At 42.0% G+C, this 20,005-nt stretch overlaps 1 protein-coding gene across 1 annotated transcript in view; it reads left to right on the forward strand.

Annotated features, from left to right (window-relative positions):
- Positions 1–20,005, forward strand: part of tars1 (threonyl-tRNA synthetase 1) — a 45,584-nt gene that overhangs the window by 21,615 nt on the left and 3,964 nt on the right. The window contains exons 8-17 of the mRNA XM_068032744.1: positions 697–775; positions 1,037–1,183; positions 1,980–2,078; positions 4,872–5,038; positions 6,402–6,564; positions 11,942–12,079; positions 12,176–12,253; positions 12,340–12,440; positions 16,115–16,219; positions 18,794–18,866. Coding sequence (XP_067888845.1) covers positions 697–775; positions 1,037–1,183; positions 1,980–2,078; positions 4,872–5,038; positions 6,402–6,564; positions 11,942–12,079; positions 12,176–12,253; positions 12,340–12,440; positions 16,115–16,219; positions 18,794–18,866 — 1,150 coding nt within the window. The remainder of the gene's footprint in view (positions 1–696; positions 776–1,036; positions 1,184–1,979; positions 2,079–4,871; positions 5,039–6,401; positions 6,565–11,941; positions 12,080–12,175; positions 12,254–12,339; positions 12,441–16,114; positions 16,220–18,793; positions 18,867–20,005) is intronic.

Genomic DNA, 20,005 nt, shown 5'->3' on the forward strand with positions numbered 1-20,005 from the left:
GGGGAGCGAGTGGCTGGGGGGCGGAACTGTGGCAAGGTGGGGAACAAGTGGTGTGCAGATGGGCACGGGAGGCAGTGGCGAAAAGAAGCGCGATGGCAGGAGGGAACGGGGTACTGTTGGTGATGGGATGGAGGTGGCAATCGCAGCCATTGAGGGGACTTGGGTTTCATTTATTTTTGTGATAAATTGAGCAGTGCCATCTTTACTACTGGCAGCTGCCAAAAACGTCTCAGTCACTTTTCAGTGGATGAGGCTGTATTTGCACATGTGCAAGTACTGCGCCACTTAGTGGTTGTGTTGTCAGTAAACGCAGCCTTAAGGTAATAACCTTTGTCTCTGGAGAAAACCATTTAATTCAGGAATGTCTCTCGAGGGTTTCAGGATGGGCGTTGATGACACCTCTTAGGATAGAAGAATACCTTCCAGACTTTCAGACGGTGAGTCAGTTCTTGAATACACAAGCCGAAAGTCAGCCGACCTTTGACAACCACCTCTGCAGCCCATGTCCACTTTTAATGTCTCTTGTGGTTCATTTAAAACAAAAGGAAAATTTCAGTTCCAGAAGATGCTATGCTGTTTAAAGTTATGAATAGGACATACCTGTACTGGGCATGACAGTAGCGTATATTACTTTACTAAAATATGTATTTTCAGTGATGAGAATGAACTGAGTGTTCTTTTATGCCTTGGTTTCAGGTGTGGACCACTGATTGACTTGTGTAGAGGACCTCATGTTAGACACACTGGAAAAATAAAGGCCATGAAAATTCACAAAGTAAGTGCTTTACACCCCATTGTAAAGAACTGAGGATATTCCCATTTCCCAAAAAAGTAATTTCATGCTGCCTTTTCGTAGGGAAAATTTGACGAAAAGATCACTCTTTTGTAAAGTGCATTTCAGTTTAGCCTTGTGGTTTGGGTTTAATAGTTCTGATCATTTGTTATTGTATTGAGCAGAAGAGACATTGTTAAACTAATTTGGAATTGCAGGATTTATTTGCTTTTAACACCAGTCATTTGATGTTTTTGTTCACAGAATTCTTCCACTTACTGGGAAGGAAAGGCGGATATGGAGACACTGCAGAGGATTTATGGGATTTCTTTTCCAGATTCGAAAATGTTGAAAGAATGGGAAAAGTTCCAGGAAGAAGCCAAAAACAGAGACCATAGAAAACTGGGGAGGGTTAGTCTTAAATAATTGTAATAAATCTTATTGACTGCAACATCTGCTGAAAAAAAAATATTCAGCTAATGTAAAGCCTGTTACTGGGATCCCTTCTATGAAGAATTGTTTGTAATTCACATGTTCCTCTTTATAGCCCATAATGCACACTTTTAATGTGATTTAATGTGACTGGCATGTGCCCAAGATGTCATTAACTCAAATTAACTTAAGAAGTGTGTGTAAAACAGGCCTCTTCAGAACTTGGGGCAGCACAGGAAGTTCTGCCAACTCTACACCGATATGCTCAATGTTTTAAATTTGTTTATCCACTTGGGATAACTCTGTTGTGATATTGTCTAAAAGTTTCAGATGGTTCTTGTAAATGAATGGTTTGCTTTTGGAATGCAGAATACCCTTTCCCTTAGAAGTTATTCCTTTTTAAATAAGGCTGTAACTGGAGTGGAAAATTCTTAATGTTGGCATTTTGCTTCAAACAGCAATATAAAGCTGCTTTTACCCTTTAACATAATCAGCTGTATTTTACTAGCCCTCCAGCATTGAAGGTCGTGGCAGCGGGGGCTGCCTGGAAAATTCTTCCGGGAGATACCCGCCTTGACCCCGACACTGAGAAAGCCTCGCCGCATTTTACCGTTGGCGGTGCATCCACGATTTGCGGTGCACTATTAAAATTCAGGCCAATGTGTTTTAAAACCACTACAATAAATGTGGTCAGGTTATTAAAATATTTTAGCTGCTCTCTGCTGATGATTTTCTCTTTTTAAAAAATAGTAATTCTGAATTTTTATACTTTCAGGAGCAAGAGTTGTTTTTCTTCCATGAACTCAGCCCAGGAAGCTGTTTCTTTCTGCCTAAGGGAGCTTATATCTACAATGAACTAATTCAATTCATTAGGGTATGAGTTATTCATTCAATTTTTGATTTCAGATTTGCGTCCAAACTAATGTAAACAATTTCCTGTGAAAAATTTGCAAAAGTTTTGGCTTTAAAGGAAGAACTTAGGTAGCGGGAACATGAGCTTTTTATAGTATATGCTGGAGGGAGTGCTGGGGGTGGGGGAGGGAGGAAAAGCCATGAGGGAATGTAGTGGGAGTAGGAACAGAGGAAGTTAGAGCACTTAACTTTAATTTTTCTTCCACCCTATTGTTGGACATCAATGTCATCACACCATGATGGAAATTTCATGATCAGCAGACAGTCATTGTCACAGGTTTGCAGCTCATCAGGAAAGGATAAAGGAGTTGAATATCTGTTGTCTCTTTCTACCAGTGCGATGCACAGTATAACCCATCAATGACTAGATTCAGAGCAAATTACACTGTATTTTACAAATGCAATAAGAAGTGCCCTATTTATGTAGTAAACTTGTTTTATGTTTTTAAATTTTGTTTTCCTGTCCAATACCAGAATTCAAGTGGTTCCAGATAATGCTGGTAAATCATGGTGATTATGTAGATATGGTGAACTCTACATTATCTGGAATAAGTGCTTGATCTTTTCTGTTCCCAGGAGCAAAATTATACTTTGACAAAGACCCTTGATGAAATGTTTGTATATTTCCCATTGTTTTTTTTTATTTCTAGACTTTATTTGATTGATCAGTATCAGCATATTTTACTGGAAAAGCCTGGTCCCTGTCTCTGACTTTAGTTGACCTATTTCCTTGAGCTCTCCCTTGGTTGAGTGACTAGACAAATAATCCTCTTCCATGTTGCTCTTAGAATTTGTAGATATTCAACTACTAAGAGGTGAGCAAAAGCTGCTCTGAATGACGTCCTCCCTGTTGGAAAGTGTCCAGTTTCCACTGATGCCTCTGTTGTAGGCCTTCTGATACAATTTGCTATGCCACTTGAGAGGTTTTATGTACTAGTACATATTTTTAATCAATGTAAATGAGGAAATGGGCGAGGTGCTAAATGAGTACTTTGCATCAGTATTCACCAAAGAGAAGGACTTGGTGGATGATGAGCCGAGGGAAGGGAATGCAGATAGTCTCAGTCATCTCATTATCAAAAAGGAGGAGGTGTTGGGTGTCTTGCAAAGCATTAAGGTAGATAAGTCCCCAGGGCCTGATGGGATCTACCCTAGAACAGTGAGGGAGGCAAGGGAGGAAATTGCTGGGGCCTTGACAGAAATCTTTGCATCCTCATTGGCGACAGGTGAGGTCCCAGAGGACTGGAGAATAGCCAATGTTGTTCCTTTGTTTAAGAAGGGTGGCAAGGATAATCCAGGAAATTATAGGCCGGTGAGCCTTACGTCAGTGGTAGGGAAATTATTAGAGAGGATTCTTCGGGACAGGATTTACTCCTATTTGGAAACAAACGAACTTATTAGCGAGAGACAGCATGGTTTTGTGAAGGGGAGGTCGTGTCTTACTAATTTGATTGAGTTTTTTGAGGAAGTGACGAAGATGATTGATGAAGGAAGGGCAGTGGATGTTGTCTATATGGACTTTAGGAAAGCCTTTGACAAGGTCCCACGTGGCAGACTGGTACAAAAGGGGAAGTCACACGGGATCAGAGGTGAGCTGGCAAGATGGATACAGAACTGGCTCGGTCATAGAAGACAGAGGGTATCAGTGGATGGGTGTTTTTCTGAATGGAGGGATGTGACTAGTGGTGTTCCGTAGGGATCAGTGCTGGGACCTTTGCTGTTTGTAGTATATATAAATGATATGGAGGAAAATGTAGCTGGTCTGATTAGTAAGTTTGCGGACGACACAAAGGTTGGTGGAGTTGCGGTTAATGATGAGGATTGTCAGAGGATACAGCAGGATATAGATCGGTCGGAAACTTGGGCGGAGAAATGGCAGATGGAGTTTAATCCGGACAAATGTGAGGTAATGCATTTTGGAAGGTCTAATGCAGGTGGGAGGTATACAGTAAATGGCAGAACCCTTCGGAGTATTGACAGGGAGAGAGATCTGGGCGTACAGGTCCACAGGTCACTGAAAGTGGCAACGCAGGTGGATACGGTAGTCAAGAAGGCATACGGCATGTTTGCCTTCATCGGTCGGGGTATAGAGTATAAAAATTGGCAAGTCATGTTGCAGCTGTACTGAACCTTAGTGAGGCCACACTTAGAATATTGCGTGCGATTCTGGTTGCCACACTACCAGAAGGACGTGGAGGCTTTGGAGAGGGTACAGAGGAGGTTTACCAGGATGTAGCCTGGTCTGGAGGGCATTAGCTATGAGGAGAGGTTGGAAAAACTCGGATTGTTTTCACTGGAACGACGGAGGTGGAGGGGTGACATGATAGAGGTTTACAAAGTTATGAGCGGCATGGACAGAGTGGATAGTCAGAAGCTTTTTCCCAGGGTGGAAGAGTCAGTTACTAGGGGACATAGGTTTAAGGTGCGAGGGGCAAAGTTTAGAGGGGATGTGCGAGGCAAGTTTTATTTTACACAGAGGGTGGTGAGCGCCTGGAACTTGCTACCAGGGGAGGTGTTGGAAGCAGATACGATAGCGACGTTTAAGAGACATCTTGACAAATACATGAATAGGAAGGGAATAGAGGGATATGGGCCCCGGAAGTGCAGAAGGTGTTAGTTTAGACAGGCATCAAGATCGGCGCAGGCTTGGAGGGCTGAATGGCCTGTTCCTGTGCTGTACTGTTCTTTGTTCTTTGTAAATTTATAACTTTGATCACTTAGAAATTCATAAAGAATATATGTGCTTTTTTTTTAGAGCGAGTACAAGAACAGAGGCTTTACAGAGGTGGTGTCTCCCAACATTTACAACCACAAACTGTGGCAAACATCTGGACACTGGCAGCATTACAGTGAGAACATGTTCTCTTTTGAGGTGGAGAAGGAGATCTTTGCCTTGAAACCTATGAATTGCCCAGGTCATTGGTATGTGATTGAGTTCCTGAAATCTCAAACTTTTTAGCTTTTCTCCACTTTCAAAGTGTCTTCCCGAGGCTCTTGCAATCTAGGGCTGTGATTGTATTAATAATAGGGTAGGGTAGTCTTGTGGTTATGGTACTGGACTAGCAACCCAGAAGTCAAATCCCACCATTCTGATCTGGTAATTTGTGGGCTAATGCCTGAGAAAATGACACAAGCTGTTGAATTATTGTAAAAACCCAACTGGTTCACTAATGTCCTTCAGCAAAAGGAAACCGTCAACCTTACTTGGTCTAGTCTACATTCGATTTGCTGCTTATGCTCTCAGGGTAACTAAGGATGGGCAATTAATATTGCCTGACCAGTGTTCTCCACAACCGAACAGGACTATTTTTTTTTTTGCAAACAAGCAATTCTAGTACACGTGGTCTTAAAGAACACCCCATGCTCTCCAATTTTCCTTCCCTTTTTATTAAAACGATGCTTTCTCACAATGGTGTAGTACCTTGGTGTAATTATGTGCACAGTTTCAGTGTACAGCCTGCAGAAGAGGGCATGCTTAAGTGTGGAGTTGTGAATCCCAGTGCTTGGGATTTTTTTTTAGCTTGAATTTGCATAATTTTCCACCCTCAAAACTTATTTTTATTCTGATTTCTTCACCCAGCCTTTGTGGGCGATGAAGGAAGAGTCATCTAAGGAGTATTTAGACATTTTTTTTAGAATGAGGATTTGGACATCATGCTAATGCACCATGTACCACGTTTCATCCAGAGGTTAGAATAGTCCCGCAACTCTGACCAAGAGCTAAAATGGCACCAAGCTGTTTTAAGAGTTTGTCAAATTTAGAGTGCAAGAAATATTTTTAAAAATATGCAAATTAAGAACCCATTGTTCAATGTGCACTAACTCTCCTTATTGGTTCATTTGCCCTACCTCTCTGTCGTGTTACCTAGTTTTCAATGCCTTGCCATCTTCCTGTCTGTTTCCAAAACAGCCTCCAAACCCATTGTTTTGACTCTGCCTTTGGTCCCCGACTCTAACCTCTGCATTATTCCACTCCCACTGTTTGTTTGTTAAGCTCTGCAATTCTAAACAGGTAGACACCAATTGGCCCATTATGTTAGTGCCAGTTTTCTGCCCCCCCCCCCCCCCCCAAGCAAAGCAACTAGCTACCTTAATTCCTTCTTTGTACTTAATATTTTGTCTCCAGTGGTTTTACACTGGTTTCTGATCAATTCTGATGTTTGAGGCTGGATGCTGCTTCACTTAGTAGTTTGATACAACTTCAAGGAATTTTAACTATGTTGAACATAAAATTGTTTTCTTTAAATTGCAAGATGATTTTTATAATAAACTTTCCATATTTCAGCCTCATGTTTGACCATAGGCCACGGTCCTGGCGGGAGCTGCCAATGCGGTACGCTGATTTTGGAGTGCTTCATCGTAATGAGCTGTCTGGAGCATTGACTGGCCTGACTCGGGTCCGTAGGTTCCAGCAGGATGACGCCCACATTTTCTGTAGCATGGAACAGGTATATTGTGATATAATCAACTCGTTTAGGTTTCGCACATGTTCTGTCACTCAGGATTGTTAAAATATATGTAGTATGATTCTGATCACTTCTTGACAAGTTTTGTTATTTTAAAATAAAAGCAAAATACTGCGGATGCTGGAAATCTGAAATAAAAACAAGAAATGCTGGAACCACTCAGCAGGTCTGGCAGCATCTGTGGAAAGAGAAGCAGAGTTAACGTTTCGGGTCAGTGACCCTTCTTCGGAACGAGCAAATATTAGAAATGTCAACGGTTATAAGCAAGTGAGCCGGGGGTGGGGCAAGAGATAACAAAGGAGAAGGTGTAGATTCGACAAGGCCACATAGCTGACCAAAAGGTCATGGAGCAAAGGCAAATAATATGTTAATGGTCTGTTGAAAGACAAAGCATTCGTACAAATAGGGTGTTAACGGACTGAAGGTTGAACAGCAGCAAGTACAAACATGAAAAAAAAAACAGTGGGTAAGCAAACTGAACAAACTAAGATGAAATGAAATAAACATTAAAAAAAAGGTTGTTAAAAATGTAAAAAATCCACAAACGGGACTGTCCCGGCAGACCCATTGTGTCAGCCTGCTCCTGCCCCACTGAACTCATTTCCTATCTTGACTCTATCTTTTCTCCGCTGGTCCAGTCTCTTCCCACCTACATCCGTGACTCTTCTGATGCCCTACGTCATTTTGACAGTTTCCTGGTCCCAACCACCGCCTCTTCACCATGGACATCCAATCGCTCGACACCTCCATCCCCCACCAGAATGGTTTAAGGGCTCTCCGCTTCTTCCTTGAACAGAGGCCCAACCAGTCCCCATTCACCACCACCCTCCTCCGCCTGGCTGAACTTGTTCTCACATTGAATAACTTCTCCTTCAACTCCACTCACTTCCTTCAAGTAAAAGGTGTTGCTATGGGTACCCTTATGGGTCCTAGTTATGCCTGTCTTTTTGTGGGATATGTCGAGCATTCTTTGTTCCAGTCCTACTCAGGCCCCCTCCCCCAACTCTTTTTCCGGTACATTGATGACTGTGTCGGTGCCGTTTCCTGCTCCCGCCCCGAACTCGAAAACTTTATCAACTTTGCTTCCAATTTCCACCCTTCTCTCACCTTTACATGGTCCATCTCTGACACTTCCCTTCCTTTCCTCGACTTCTCTGTCTCCATTTCTGGGGATAGGTTGTCTACTAATATCCATTATAAGCCCACTGACTCCCACAGCTACCTCGACTACACTTCTTCACACCTTACCACCTGTAAGGACTCCATTCCATTCTCCCAGTTTCTCCGTCTCCGACGCATCTGCTCTGATGATGCTACCTTCCATGACGGTGCTTCTGATATGACCTCCTTTTTCCTCAACCGAGGATTCTCCCCCACTGTTGTTGATAGGGCCCTCAACCGTGACTGGCCCATTTCCCGCACCTCTACCCTCACCCCTTCCCCTCCCTCCCAGAACCGTGACAGGGTTCCCCTTGTCCTCACTTTCCACCCCATCAGCCTCCATATCCAAAGGATCATCCTCCGCCATTTCCGCCACCTCCAGCGTGATGCCACTACCAAACGCATCTTCCCCTCCCTTCCCCGTCCGCATTCCGAAGGGATCGTTCCCTCCGCGGCACCCTGATCCACTCCTCCATTACTCCCATGGCACCTTCCCCTGCAATCGCAGGAGGTGTAATACCTGCCCATTTACCTCCTCTCTCCTCACTATCCCAGGCCCCAAACACTCCTTTCAGGTGAAGCAGCGATTTACTTGTACTTCTTTCAATGTAGTATCCTGTATTTGCTGCTCGCAATGTGGTCTCCTCTACATTGGGGAGACCAAATGCAGACTGGTTGACCGCTTTGCGGAACATCTCCGCTTAGTCCGCAAGCAGGACCCTGAGCTTCCGGTTTCTTGCCATTTCAACACTCCCCCCTGCTCTCACGCTCACATCTCTGTCCCGGAATTGCTGCAGTGTTACAGTGAACATCAACGCAATCTCGAGGAACAGCATCTCATTTACCGATTAGGCACACTGCAGCCTGCTGGACTGAACATTGAGTTCAATAATTTCAGAGCATGACGGGCCCCCCGAAACGTTAACTCTGCTTCTCTTTCCACAGATGCTGCCAGACCTGCTGAGTGGTTCCAGCATTTCATGGTTTTATTTGTTATTTTAAAAACCTGGGTCAAAGCCAATAGTGCAGGGCATCAACAAGGTTGAGGAAGAAAGTATGAGATAAATCACGGATAAGTAGTTCGAATTACAGCAAACTTGGGTTTTGGATTGCAGGAAGAAGGACAGAATGAGATTCACTTGCTTGGAACTTAGAGCAATGATTTGTTGATGAGAAGTTTGCCCAAGAGCATGACAGTGCAATGAGTTTTTGTATCTGAAGTACAGTGAATTTGGAGCCTCAAAGGAGAGAAAAAGAGTATTGATAAGTCACCCCTCTCTTTCTAGGAGTGTGAGGTGATGCAAGAACCTCTCTAGGCAGTGAGCTGCAAAGGGAAAAACAAATTGTATAATATGTTAAGAAAATGTGCTGGTGCAATGCTAACTGCTTGTTGTAAAAATGTTGCTCTCCCTATGTTGCTGTAGATTACAGAAACAAACTCAGCAATCCCAATGTGACGCCGCCAAACACATCTTCCCCTCCCCTTCCGTCAGCATTCCGAAGGGATTGCTCCCTCCACGACATCCTGGTCCGCTCCTCCATTACCCCTGACAGCCCTTCCCTTTCCCACAACACCTTCCCATGCAATTGTAGGAGGTGTAATACCTGCCCTTTTACCTCCTTTCTGCTCACCATCCAAGGTCCAAAACACTCCTTCCAGGTAAAGCAGCAATTTACTTGTACTTCCTTCAATTTAGTATACTGTATTTGTTCACAGTGCGGTCTCCTCTACATTGGGGAGACCAAACACAATGTGGTACGAGCAACATTTACTCTAAACTTGAGTTTCGCCATTGGGAAAGATGATATTCTGTTTAAAGAAAAATAAGTTAGACAGCAGAAGTGGGTGTGATTGGTCCTGTCTCTTTGAGGATCTTCCTGTTCCCACAACTTGGGATTGTTGAAATGAGAACACAGTGTCGGAAATACGCAGCAGGTCTGGCAACATCTTTGCAGAGAGAAACAGAGTTAATGTTTCAGGTCTGCGATCCTTCATCAGAACTGGCAAAAGTTAGAAATGTAACAGACATAGAATATGAAAGTCTAACTGGGGACTGTTTTCTCCAGAGTTGAAAAGATTAGTTTATATCTGATGGGCTCAATATTATTTGAGGAATAAACACTAATTTCCTTGAAATCTGCCCATCATCGAAGAAAACAGCTTCCTAACTACCAATCTTGTTTCATGACAAAGTTCTTATTTAGGATTCATCTGTCGTAGAAAGATTATAACTTCGTCCTTGTGTCTAAATTTTGTGCTGTGGTATGCCCATTGGAGTTAGTGTGGAGAAACTCTGGAGGGTTGTTACGATCAGGTGAGGAGGGGTTGAAGGCTTCCTCCCTTTTCCCTCTCCTTGTTTGACCACAACAGGTTTATTTTTGAAGTGGATATACGTGCCAGTTCAGTGAGTGTTTAACTGTTTATGTGCTGTGATCATTAAAAAGAAGCAATCAGACAAGTTTTCTTGTGTTTAACAAGGTTAACTTTATTGTACTAAAACCGATCTAAGTAAAATAATAACATACACTCCAACTTTCTCTCACACTCGTACTCGATCTCGCATGTAACAGAGTGGGGAACGATAGATTGGTTGAATTAGTGTCCAGAGAAATCAAAGAGGAATACAGTCTGTGGAGATTGGTGACTCGCCTGGCTTCAGGCTGAGTTTGGTGGTTGCCTGACTTTCCTTTGGTGATTCTGAGGCTTCCGGTTTGAAGGTGTGGACGGCTTATTTGGTGGTTCTCCTGGTGGCAGTAGTGTGGCTGATTTCCTTCAAGGAGTCTCTGTCTGCAGCAGGGATATGTCTTGGTGGTCACGGTCAGCAGGCAGGGGTCGATGTTTTTTTTTATTTGTTCATGGAATGTGGGCATCGCTGGCTAAGCCAGCATTTATTGCCTATCTCTAATTGCCCTTGAGAAGATGGTGGTGAGCTGCCTTCTTGAACCACTGCAGTTCTTGGAATGTAGGTAGACCAACAGTGCTTGCAAGGTGGATTGGAGAGAGAGATGGAGGGACCCCACTTCGGTCTTCTCTTGTCAGTGTCTAGCTGCTTGTCTGGTTGCTGCAGAGAAAACACCAGCTTAAGCACACTGATGGTAGGCCTGTCACATGACTATCACCCAGTGATTCAAGCATAGTGGTTCCCTCTTGCAACTTAATCAGTCCATGTCTAGATATTCCCTTCTCACAACCAGGGTCCCATTGTTCAGGTGATTAGGTTTGAGTGGTTCATCTCCACCGTTTTGATATTCAGATGATGGCCTTGATGTCTTGCTAATGGAAACAGGATAGGTAGTTCACTCAGATTCCCAGGTCATTGTTCTTGATGGGTCTGTGCAGAAAATCAATCTCCACCTCAATGAATTGGAATGTGGAGTACAGTGATGCAAATTGGAGTGGCCATCTTTAGCTAGCATAGGGTCACCTCTTACCTGTTTTTAAAAAATAAATCAGGTTTCCATGCAGTAGATTTATAAAAACATCATTCAACATAGCACATTTCCATAACGAGGCTTATCATTTTTGTCTATAGAATCAATGCTGATGTATTCTTTTAATTAAGCTGACAGCTTTTCAGTTTTTTAATTCAGATCTAGTGAATCTTCGTTTTTCGCACAAAGGATAGCTATCAAATAATTTGTATCAAATAATTGTCCCACTTAACCAATTCTGTCATCTCTTCCACAACCCATCCGTTATATCATTGTTATAGATTGTACAACCAAGAATTCTGAAAAACAGAAAAAACATTTACGGTGAAATTAGTATCTTTATTGTAACAGTACTTCTTTAAATGCATATCTTCTAGTTTTTTCACTAGAGACTTTAACAGAGTCAAAACTCTGGCAAATACTACATACTATCCATGTGTAAAAACCGGCCTAAGAATATAAATACAAATTTTCTCAAGCGTCTGGCCTCATGACTTGTTTGTAGACATAGAATATGAAAGTCTAATTGGGAACTGTTTTCTCCAGAGTTGAAAAGATTAGTTTATATCTGATGGGCTCAATATTATTTGAGGAATAAACACTCATTTCCTTGAAATCTGCCCATCATCGAAGAAAACCGGTTCCTAACTACCAATCTTGTTTCATCTCAAAGTCCTTGTTTAGGAGTCATCTTTCATAGAAAGATTATAACAGGAGGAGGGTGGTTTTTTTATGAAAGGTATTTTTTTTTTTTTGTTTTTACAAGATTGAAGCAGAAATTAAAGGTTGCCTGGAATTCCTACGTGCTGTCTATGATGTTTTTGGATTTACTTTTAAACTTGAGCTTTCCACTCGCCCGGAGAAGTTTCTTGGTGATATTGAAGTCTGGAACACAGCCGAGAAGGTCAGTAATCCTACTCTGCACATTTAGGTGATCCACAATGCTGTGTTGTTGTGCACTTTTAATCAGACTAGTTAATTGTATGATCCTTTTCCCCAGCAACTTGAAAACAGCCTCAATGAGTTTGGTGAGAAGTGGACCTTGAATCCTGGTGATGGTGCTTTTTATGGGCCAAAGGTAACTTAAAATAATTAAAATACCAGAAATATTAAAATATAACAAACAAAAGATATCTAACATCTTTTTGAAAAAAAATTTTACAGATTGACATAAAAATCAAAGATGCTATTGGTAGATATCATCAGTGTGCTACAATTCAGTTGGATTTCCAGTTGCCAATCAGATTTAACTTAACCTATGTGAGGTAAGCCTCCTAAAATGAAGAGTACTTCAAGTAGGCAATATGTTCATTTTTGAGCTGTTTTGTTGGTAAATTTATTTTAAATCACCATTCTCTTCCCATTTAAAGAGTAATTTGTTATGCTCTATGGCAATATAAAGAAAATGAAAATGTATTATGGTGGGTTGAATTACTTCAGTAATCATAAAACTAAGTCATGGAGTTTGATCACATTAGTGCTGTAATGCCAGTTAACATGCTCAAAGTTTGGCATCAAACTTTGTCTTCTCACAAGTTAATGCAAAAGGGGATGCCTGGTTTTTAGGTCTATTTTGAACATAAAATGGATGAAATCAACTGCAGGAAAATTATATGTATTTGGGTCAAACATTAAGCAAAATAAATTATAAAACATTACTTGTTAAAACCAAAGCTTTCTGACTACATTTTTTTTCATTTCTGGGATGTGAGCATCACTGACACGGTGAGCAGTTGTTGCCCATCCTTAATTGCCCTTGAGAAGGCAGCTCACCATCACCTTCTCAAGGGCAATTAGGGATGGGTTACAAATGCTGGCCTTGCCAGTGATGCTCACATCCCATGAATGAATTTAAAAAAAATTGTAGTGACAATGCTTTGGTTTGAACAAGTAATGTTTTTGGAAGAATCAAAATGATATTTGAACAGCAATTATTTGCAACAGTGTTGTCATGCACGGAAGCAGCCATGATGAAATAAACAGTGAAATGCAAGCATTATGAATTTTTTAAAAAATCAACTGCTAAACAAAAAAACAAGAACATGGACACTTATACACAGTAAAAGTGAAGTACCGGCCATGTGACCTCTCCTGTACTGGAAATCCATAAACTCATCTGCAAGGTCAAGGTTCGTTAACCTTGTCTGAAATAGCTCTGGGGAGAACCCCATTGAAATTGAAAGGAGCTATTGCATACTAATGACTCTGATTGACATGAATGGATTAACAGAGGATGATGGAGACAGTCTGGATATAGCCAAACTAAGATGAATAAGGTGTGAAGCAGCAACATCATAACAGAATGATTCCCATTCGAATATCAAACTATGGCCATGCTAGCATATCTTGGCCCATTGTGTGGTCATAATAGGGGAGAGGGCCATGCGTTTCCTAACAGAAGCTAATGTGAGAGACTTTTACCTTATAAGGTAGCTCTCTGGAGAGAGAGACAGACAGAGAGAGAGAGAAAGAGAGATCAAGTCACCACACCACACCACAGAAAGCCTGTGAGAAGGATCCACAAGGCAAGACAAGAATCCTGCTGACCAAGAACAGCCACCACAGCAGAGACATCACAAAACAACTGAGATTAACCATCAGTGAAAGTAACAAACTATGTACCCTCAACTTTGGGCTGTATTACAACCCGCTAGAACTCTACAATATCTCCATAAGTTTAAGACTGCAAATAATCAGGCCTGCAACTTTTTTAAGAAGACTCAAATCTTCTATAAACCACAAACACTTACCTCAATTGGGACTTTAAACTACCTCTTATGAATAGACAGATAGAAAAGGGCATGTGTGTGTATTCGATCATTTCGGGATTTGTTTAAAAGTAGTTGCATTTTTACCTACGAGAGAACATGTCATTTGTCTCTTTATTTGACCCTAAAGAAACTCCGGTTCTAAACCATCATTTTAACAAAGCACAGTTGCGGTCAGTTGGGAGGTGAACAGTGGGAAACACCTACACCCTTTACCACCTGTCCGTAACAACATGTTCACAAAGAAAGATGCTAAAAGGGGCTGATGTCCACCAGTACGTGAATTCTCAGCACCTTCGCTCGCCCCTCTTTCATAGAGTCATAGAGAGATACAGCACTGAAACAGGCCCTTCGGCACACCGAGCTTGTGCCGACCATCGACCACCCATTTATACTAATCCTACATTAATCCCATTTTGCCTACCACATCCCCACCTTCCCTCAATTCTCCTACCACCTACCTACACTAGGGGCAATTTACAATGGCCAATTTACCTATCAACCTGCAAGTCTTTAGCTGTGGGAGGAAACTGGAGCACAGGGCGGAAACCCACGTGGTCACAGGGAGAACTTGCAAACTCCGCACAGGCAGTACCCAGGACCGAACCCGGGTCGCTAGAGCTGTGAGGCTGCAGTGCTAACCACTGCGCCACTGTGCCGCCCTCTCCATTGGAACTTCATTCAGCCAAATGTATATGATACAGGTGAATGAAGATATATACTAGATGGACACTTGTCATGCACACAAGAAGTTTGACGACACAAAGATTATGGACAAAATCTGAAGAGTTAAAAAAAACGAAATTTCCGTTTTGAAAAAAATGAACCTTTCTTTTAAAAGGTGAACAATGCTCCAAAGTGGTCACCAAAGAAAAAAGGGCTTGGTCTTTGTATATTTAAACTGTCTGACAGGGACAAAGGAAAATCTTCAAAGCAAAGAGGTGTCAATTGCACCCATCCTAAAATATTCCAGAATTGAATGGGTGGTTCTTCTGAAACAAAGAAGGTGTGAAATAGCCAAGTCCTGGGCCATTGGGCGATCACCATGGGGAAGAGACCAAAGTGCCTCCTACCAGGAGGTGAGATGTAACATGGCTTTACCTTAAAAAGCAGCCTAGAGTGGGACACCCAGAAAGCAGCATCCAGAAACTTGTTTCCAGCAAACCAGAAGGGACGCGCCCTGCTGTAGAATTCTGCATCTACAATATACAGCAGTGAACCAGAAGTGATCCTCTGACTTCAACTGAACTTTCAACCAAGACACAAATCTACAATCACCTCAGGCCTGCAACCAACAAGAACTTGATTTCCAAGAGAATTCAACCATGACCACCCTGAAACCTACCCCCCCCCCCCACTTATAATAGTGTGCCCCTTTTTCATTTCTCTGTCTCTTGTGTGTGTGTGCAAGTGAATATGTGAGTGAATGCAGTTGCAACAATTTCGGGATAAGATCAGTAAAGAATTGATTTTCTGTTTTGAGTAGTAAACCTGTTGTTGTCTGTTTATTTAACAAATAAAACTCTAAGGGGTTAAACCCTAATAACGAAAAATGCTGCAGCCAGGTGGGAGTTGAACGGTTGGAACCACCTAAACCTCACCATGTGGCTGCAACATGCCACACTGAGCATGGACTCTGCCAAATGGAAATAATAGCTGTGTATGTTGCACACGATTTGCACTGTACTGATATTGATGTTTCTGGGTTCTATCTAGTTTAGTTCCAATTCTGGAATTCATTTCTTTGGGAGTAATTTTGATGTTTAATGCCAAATTAAGCTTTATTTATAAATGTCCATTCAGGTTTTTCCCCAAAATAACTCCTTTCAGCTCCTTTATAACTTATCATCCTGTACTTGTGGCAAGTGTCTGTACTGCTCCCTAATGGCAATTAAGTGGGTCAAAACCCCTTTTGTGTGTGTGTGCGTGCGTAGCAGCCTGTATGAGAACCTCTGAAACTTCTCCCTCGAGGTTGCTAGGCAGACGGGTATCAACAATTATTCCTGTCATAAAGTTACAAAAAACAATCATGAGTAAATTGCATGTCTTGTTTCACAGTATATATAGCATATTTAATTATTCCTCCTACTCTTACTAAATAACAGTTTCTTTTCAAGTAAGGTTCATATTAAAAACAGGAAGCACTGACATGCTTCTACTTTATTTCACAGTCATGATGGTAGTGACCAGAATAGGCCTGTTATCATTCACCGTGCCATCCTGGGTTCTGTGGAACGAATGATTGCAATTTTGACTGAGAACTATGGTGGCAAATGGTAATATAGAATTCCATTTTCTATGTGTTCAGTTAGATTTTATTAAGACATTTCTATTGCTAAGATATACATAACTTCCAAAAACAAGTGTTACACAAATACTATGTTAGTTCATACTAAATATTTGAAGTATAGTGTTCATTTGCACTGTGATTTTTGTTTTTTATTATTTGACATGTATGTTTTGGGAGGTGGGGGGATGGCGGGTGATGTTGTGAGTCCAACCACTGGCTGCTTCATGATTTAAAATGGTCTGACAAGCAATTCCCAATTGAAGACTTATCTGCTGTTCAGAAACTGATCTGCCAGTGGGGAATAAGACTAAACATCAGAAGTCACAGCTGACATGCAATGGGCTAAGAGACACTGTATGCTCTTTCCAGTTGGGACCTGCATTGGGGATCCCCTGTATTGCAGATCTCAACTGGAGGGTGAGATCAGTGCTGCTGGAAGTAGGAAGTGTGTGTCAATCTTCTGTGCTTTCACTCAGGAAGCTGGCAGCACTTTTATCTGTTCCTTTTGCTGGGTTACTTGAGATGAGCACTGGGTAAGTGCTCAATTCACTGAGCTGTAGTTCTGTGATGGGAGCAGGAGGAAAAGTTGTTGTCTGGGCTTGGCCGTGCAATGTTGGAACAACCCAAAACAGTCATTGTATAGAGTCAGACCGATGCTGTCCCCAAGCATATTTTTTTAATTTGTTTTCATGGGATGCGGGAGTTGCTGTCAAGGCCAGCATTTGTTGCCCATCCCTAATTTCCCTTGAGAAAGTGGTGGTGAGCTGCTGCCTTAAACCGCTGCAGTCCAACTGGTGCGGGTACACCCACATTGTTGTTAGGGAGGGATTTCCAGGATTTTGATTCAGCAACAGTGAAGTAACGGCGATATCGTTCCAAGTCAGGATGGTGTGTGGCTTGAAGGGAAACTTGCAGGTGGTGATGTTCCCATGCGTCAGCTGGTCTTGTCCTTCTAGGTGGAAGAAGTTGTGGGTTTGGAAGGTGCTGTCGAAGGAGGCGTGGTGAGTTGCTGCAGTGCCTTTTGTGTATATGGTACACACTGCTGCCACGGTATGTCAGAGGTGGAGGGAATGAATGTTTAAAGTGGTGGGTGGGCTGCCGATCAAACGGGCTGCTTTGTTCTGGAAGATGTTGAGCTACTTGAGTGTTGGAGCCACACTCATCCAGGCAAGTGGAGAGTATTGCACCATGCTCCTGACTTGTGCCTTATAGATGGTGGACAGGCTTTGGGGAGTCAGGAGGTGAGTTACTCGCTGAAGAATTCCCAACATCTGACCTGCTCTTGTAGCCACAGTATTTATATGACTGCTCCAGTTCAGTTTCTGGTCAATGTTAACCCCCAGTATGTTGATAGTGGGGGATTCAGCAGTCTGAATGTTGTCCAGGTCTTGCTGCATATGGACACGGACTGTTTCTGTATCTGAGGCTTTGTGAATGCTCTGAACATCGTACAATCATCAGCGAATAACCCCGCTTCTGGCCTTATGATTGAAGGAAGGTCATTGATGAAGCAGCTGAAGACGGTTGGGCCTCGGAACTTACCCTGAGGAATTCCTGCAGTGATGTCCTGGGGCTGAGATGATTGGCCTTCGACAATCACAACCATCTTCCTTTGCGCTAGGTATGACTCCAATCAGTGGGGAATTTTCACCCTGATTCCCATTGACTCCAGTTTTGCAAGGGCTCATTGATGCTATACTCAGTCAAATGCTGCCTTGAGGTCAAGGGCAGTCACTCTCACCTCACCTCTTGAGTTCAGCTCTTTTGTCCATGTTTGGACCAAGGCTGTAATAAAGTCAGGAGCCGAGTGGCCCCGGCAGAATTAATACCACTGCCCACCCAATAGACTAACCCCAACTGCTGGGTCCTGATGGTGTTGCTTGTAACCAACAGCTTGAATCTCACTGTCTCCTTACTATCAGTCATTGCATTGACAGACAACAGAGGGGTCAAAAGAAGAGTAATAATTTTAAATCAGGATGAGAAAGAAGTAAAGGAGGGGGAAATGGTATGATGAACTGCTGCAAAAAGCAGAAATTGGTGAGGTAAATGTTGCATTTAATCATAAAGGCCACTGTTTTGTGTTTTTTGTGGGAGAAGAAAATTGATTTTCAAAATGAGGTGCCTCAAATGTCAAATTCTAAAATTGTTATTGTAGTGTTCTTAATTTAAAAGTGGACAGAATAATGGAATGTGATCCATAAGCATCAGTAAATATCATAGAAGCTCATGTCATAAAAATGAAGCTTGAACATATTTAGTAAACTAGTGGCTGTGATTGGGAAATTTTCTTGACTCAAAAGTTAACTGGCATGTCATTCTAGCCCACTGCCACAAAAGACTGCGCACCCCTCGTTTAGTGATATGTAGGATATCAGCGTACGGACTGTCATCAGTGTATTGAGTACCTGATTTTTATCTGAACTATCTGGGGAATATTTGAGTTCTTCCTCCTCCAGGCCAGGTGAATTACACCAGCCTTGTTAAGTGGCATTGGCAGATGTCTGGAAGCAAATAACATAATATTTATCTGAAATATGCTGCAATTTCTACTTCACAGGCCTTTCTGGCTGTCCCCATGTCAAGTTATGGTTGTACCTGTGGGACCTACATGTGAGGAATATGCACAAAAGGTAAAGTCTGTGAAGCTACAACCTTTATATAGTTCCTCATATTGTGAAATGAATGTGTTACAGAATATTGAGCTAAAGCGGTAGTACCCTTTTGTAGGATTCAGGTTCATGTTTGTAATTACATACATGTGGAGTTTCTATCTATGGCATGTCCCTGAAGCAAATGATTAAAATCCTTGTTACCTCTTGCAAAGGAGAGAACTCCAGAGTTGTTGAACCCAAATTGGACTTCTGAGCCTTCACGTGGCTAGCTAAAGGGAATATGGAACAGAAGCTGGGAACTGGTTTGCAGCTTTCAGTTTTGGTTGGGGGTTAGTTGGTTGGTGTGTTTAGTGGCAGGATAATTTTCTGTGTACATCTTGAATAAAAGGACAAATGTTCCTTGGTATATGAAATTTTTAATGGATTTAGTTTTTGTACTGTTGGTTTACAAGACAAGTATTTTGGGTTTTATTTTTTAAGTACATCTCGTTTTGGAATACTGTAAGTATTGCAACACAACTTAAATATAACAATCACAACTGTTTCATTGTGTGAATACTGAGACTAGAAAGAACTCTCTGCTCTGATACTTCCATTCTCTCGATCCTAGCCCTGTAGTATTTCTTGATTTTTAACTGCTTATTAAAAACAGTTCCGTCTTGGGTAATTAATCCATTCCTCATGACAGATGCGACTACTTGGTACTGTTGGGTGCTTTTAAGAACATAAGTAGTAGAAGTAGGCCATTTGCCGCCTTTAGCCTGCTCCACAATTCAATACAATTATAGCTAAACATCTATATCAGCTCCACTTTCCCACCCTATCCCCAGATTCCTTAGTACCCAAAAATCTGTAGAGAATTTCACAGATTAACAACTTTGAAGAAATTTCTCCTCATTTCTAAATGACTGACCCCTGATCCTGAGACTGAGTTCTAGACTCTCCAGTCAGGGGAAACAACCTCTCAGCATCTCCCTATCCTGATAAGGCCTCTGAGGTTTTTTTAATGTTTGAATGAGATCAGTTCTCATTCTTGTCAACTTCAGAGAATATAGGCCGATTCTACTCTATCTCACCTCATAGGATAGCCCTCTTAAAGAATCAATGTCATGAACCTTTATTGCACCCTCTCTTGGGAAAGTACATCCTTCCTTGGG

The sequence above is a fragment of the Heterodontus francisci genome, chromosome 1, assembly GCF_036365525.1.
Source record: "Heterodontus francisci isolate sHetFra1 chromosome 1, sHetFra1.hap1, whole genome shotgun sequence".
NCBI classification, from domain to species: domain Eukaryota; kingdom Metazoa; phylum Chordata; class Chondrichthyes; order Heterodontiformes; family Heterodontidae; genus Heterodontus; species Heterodontus francisci.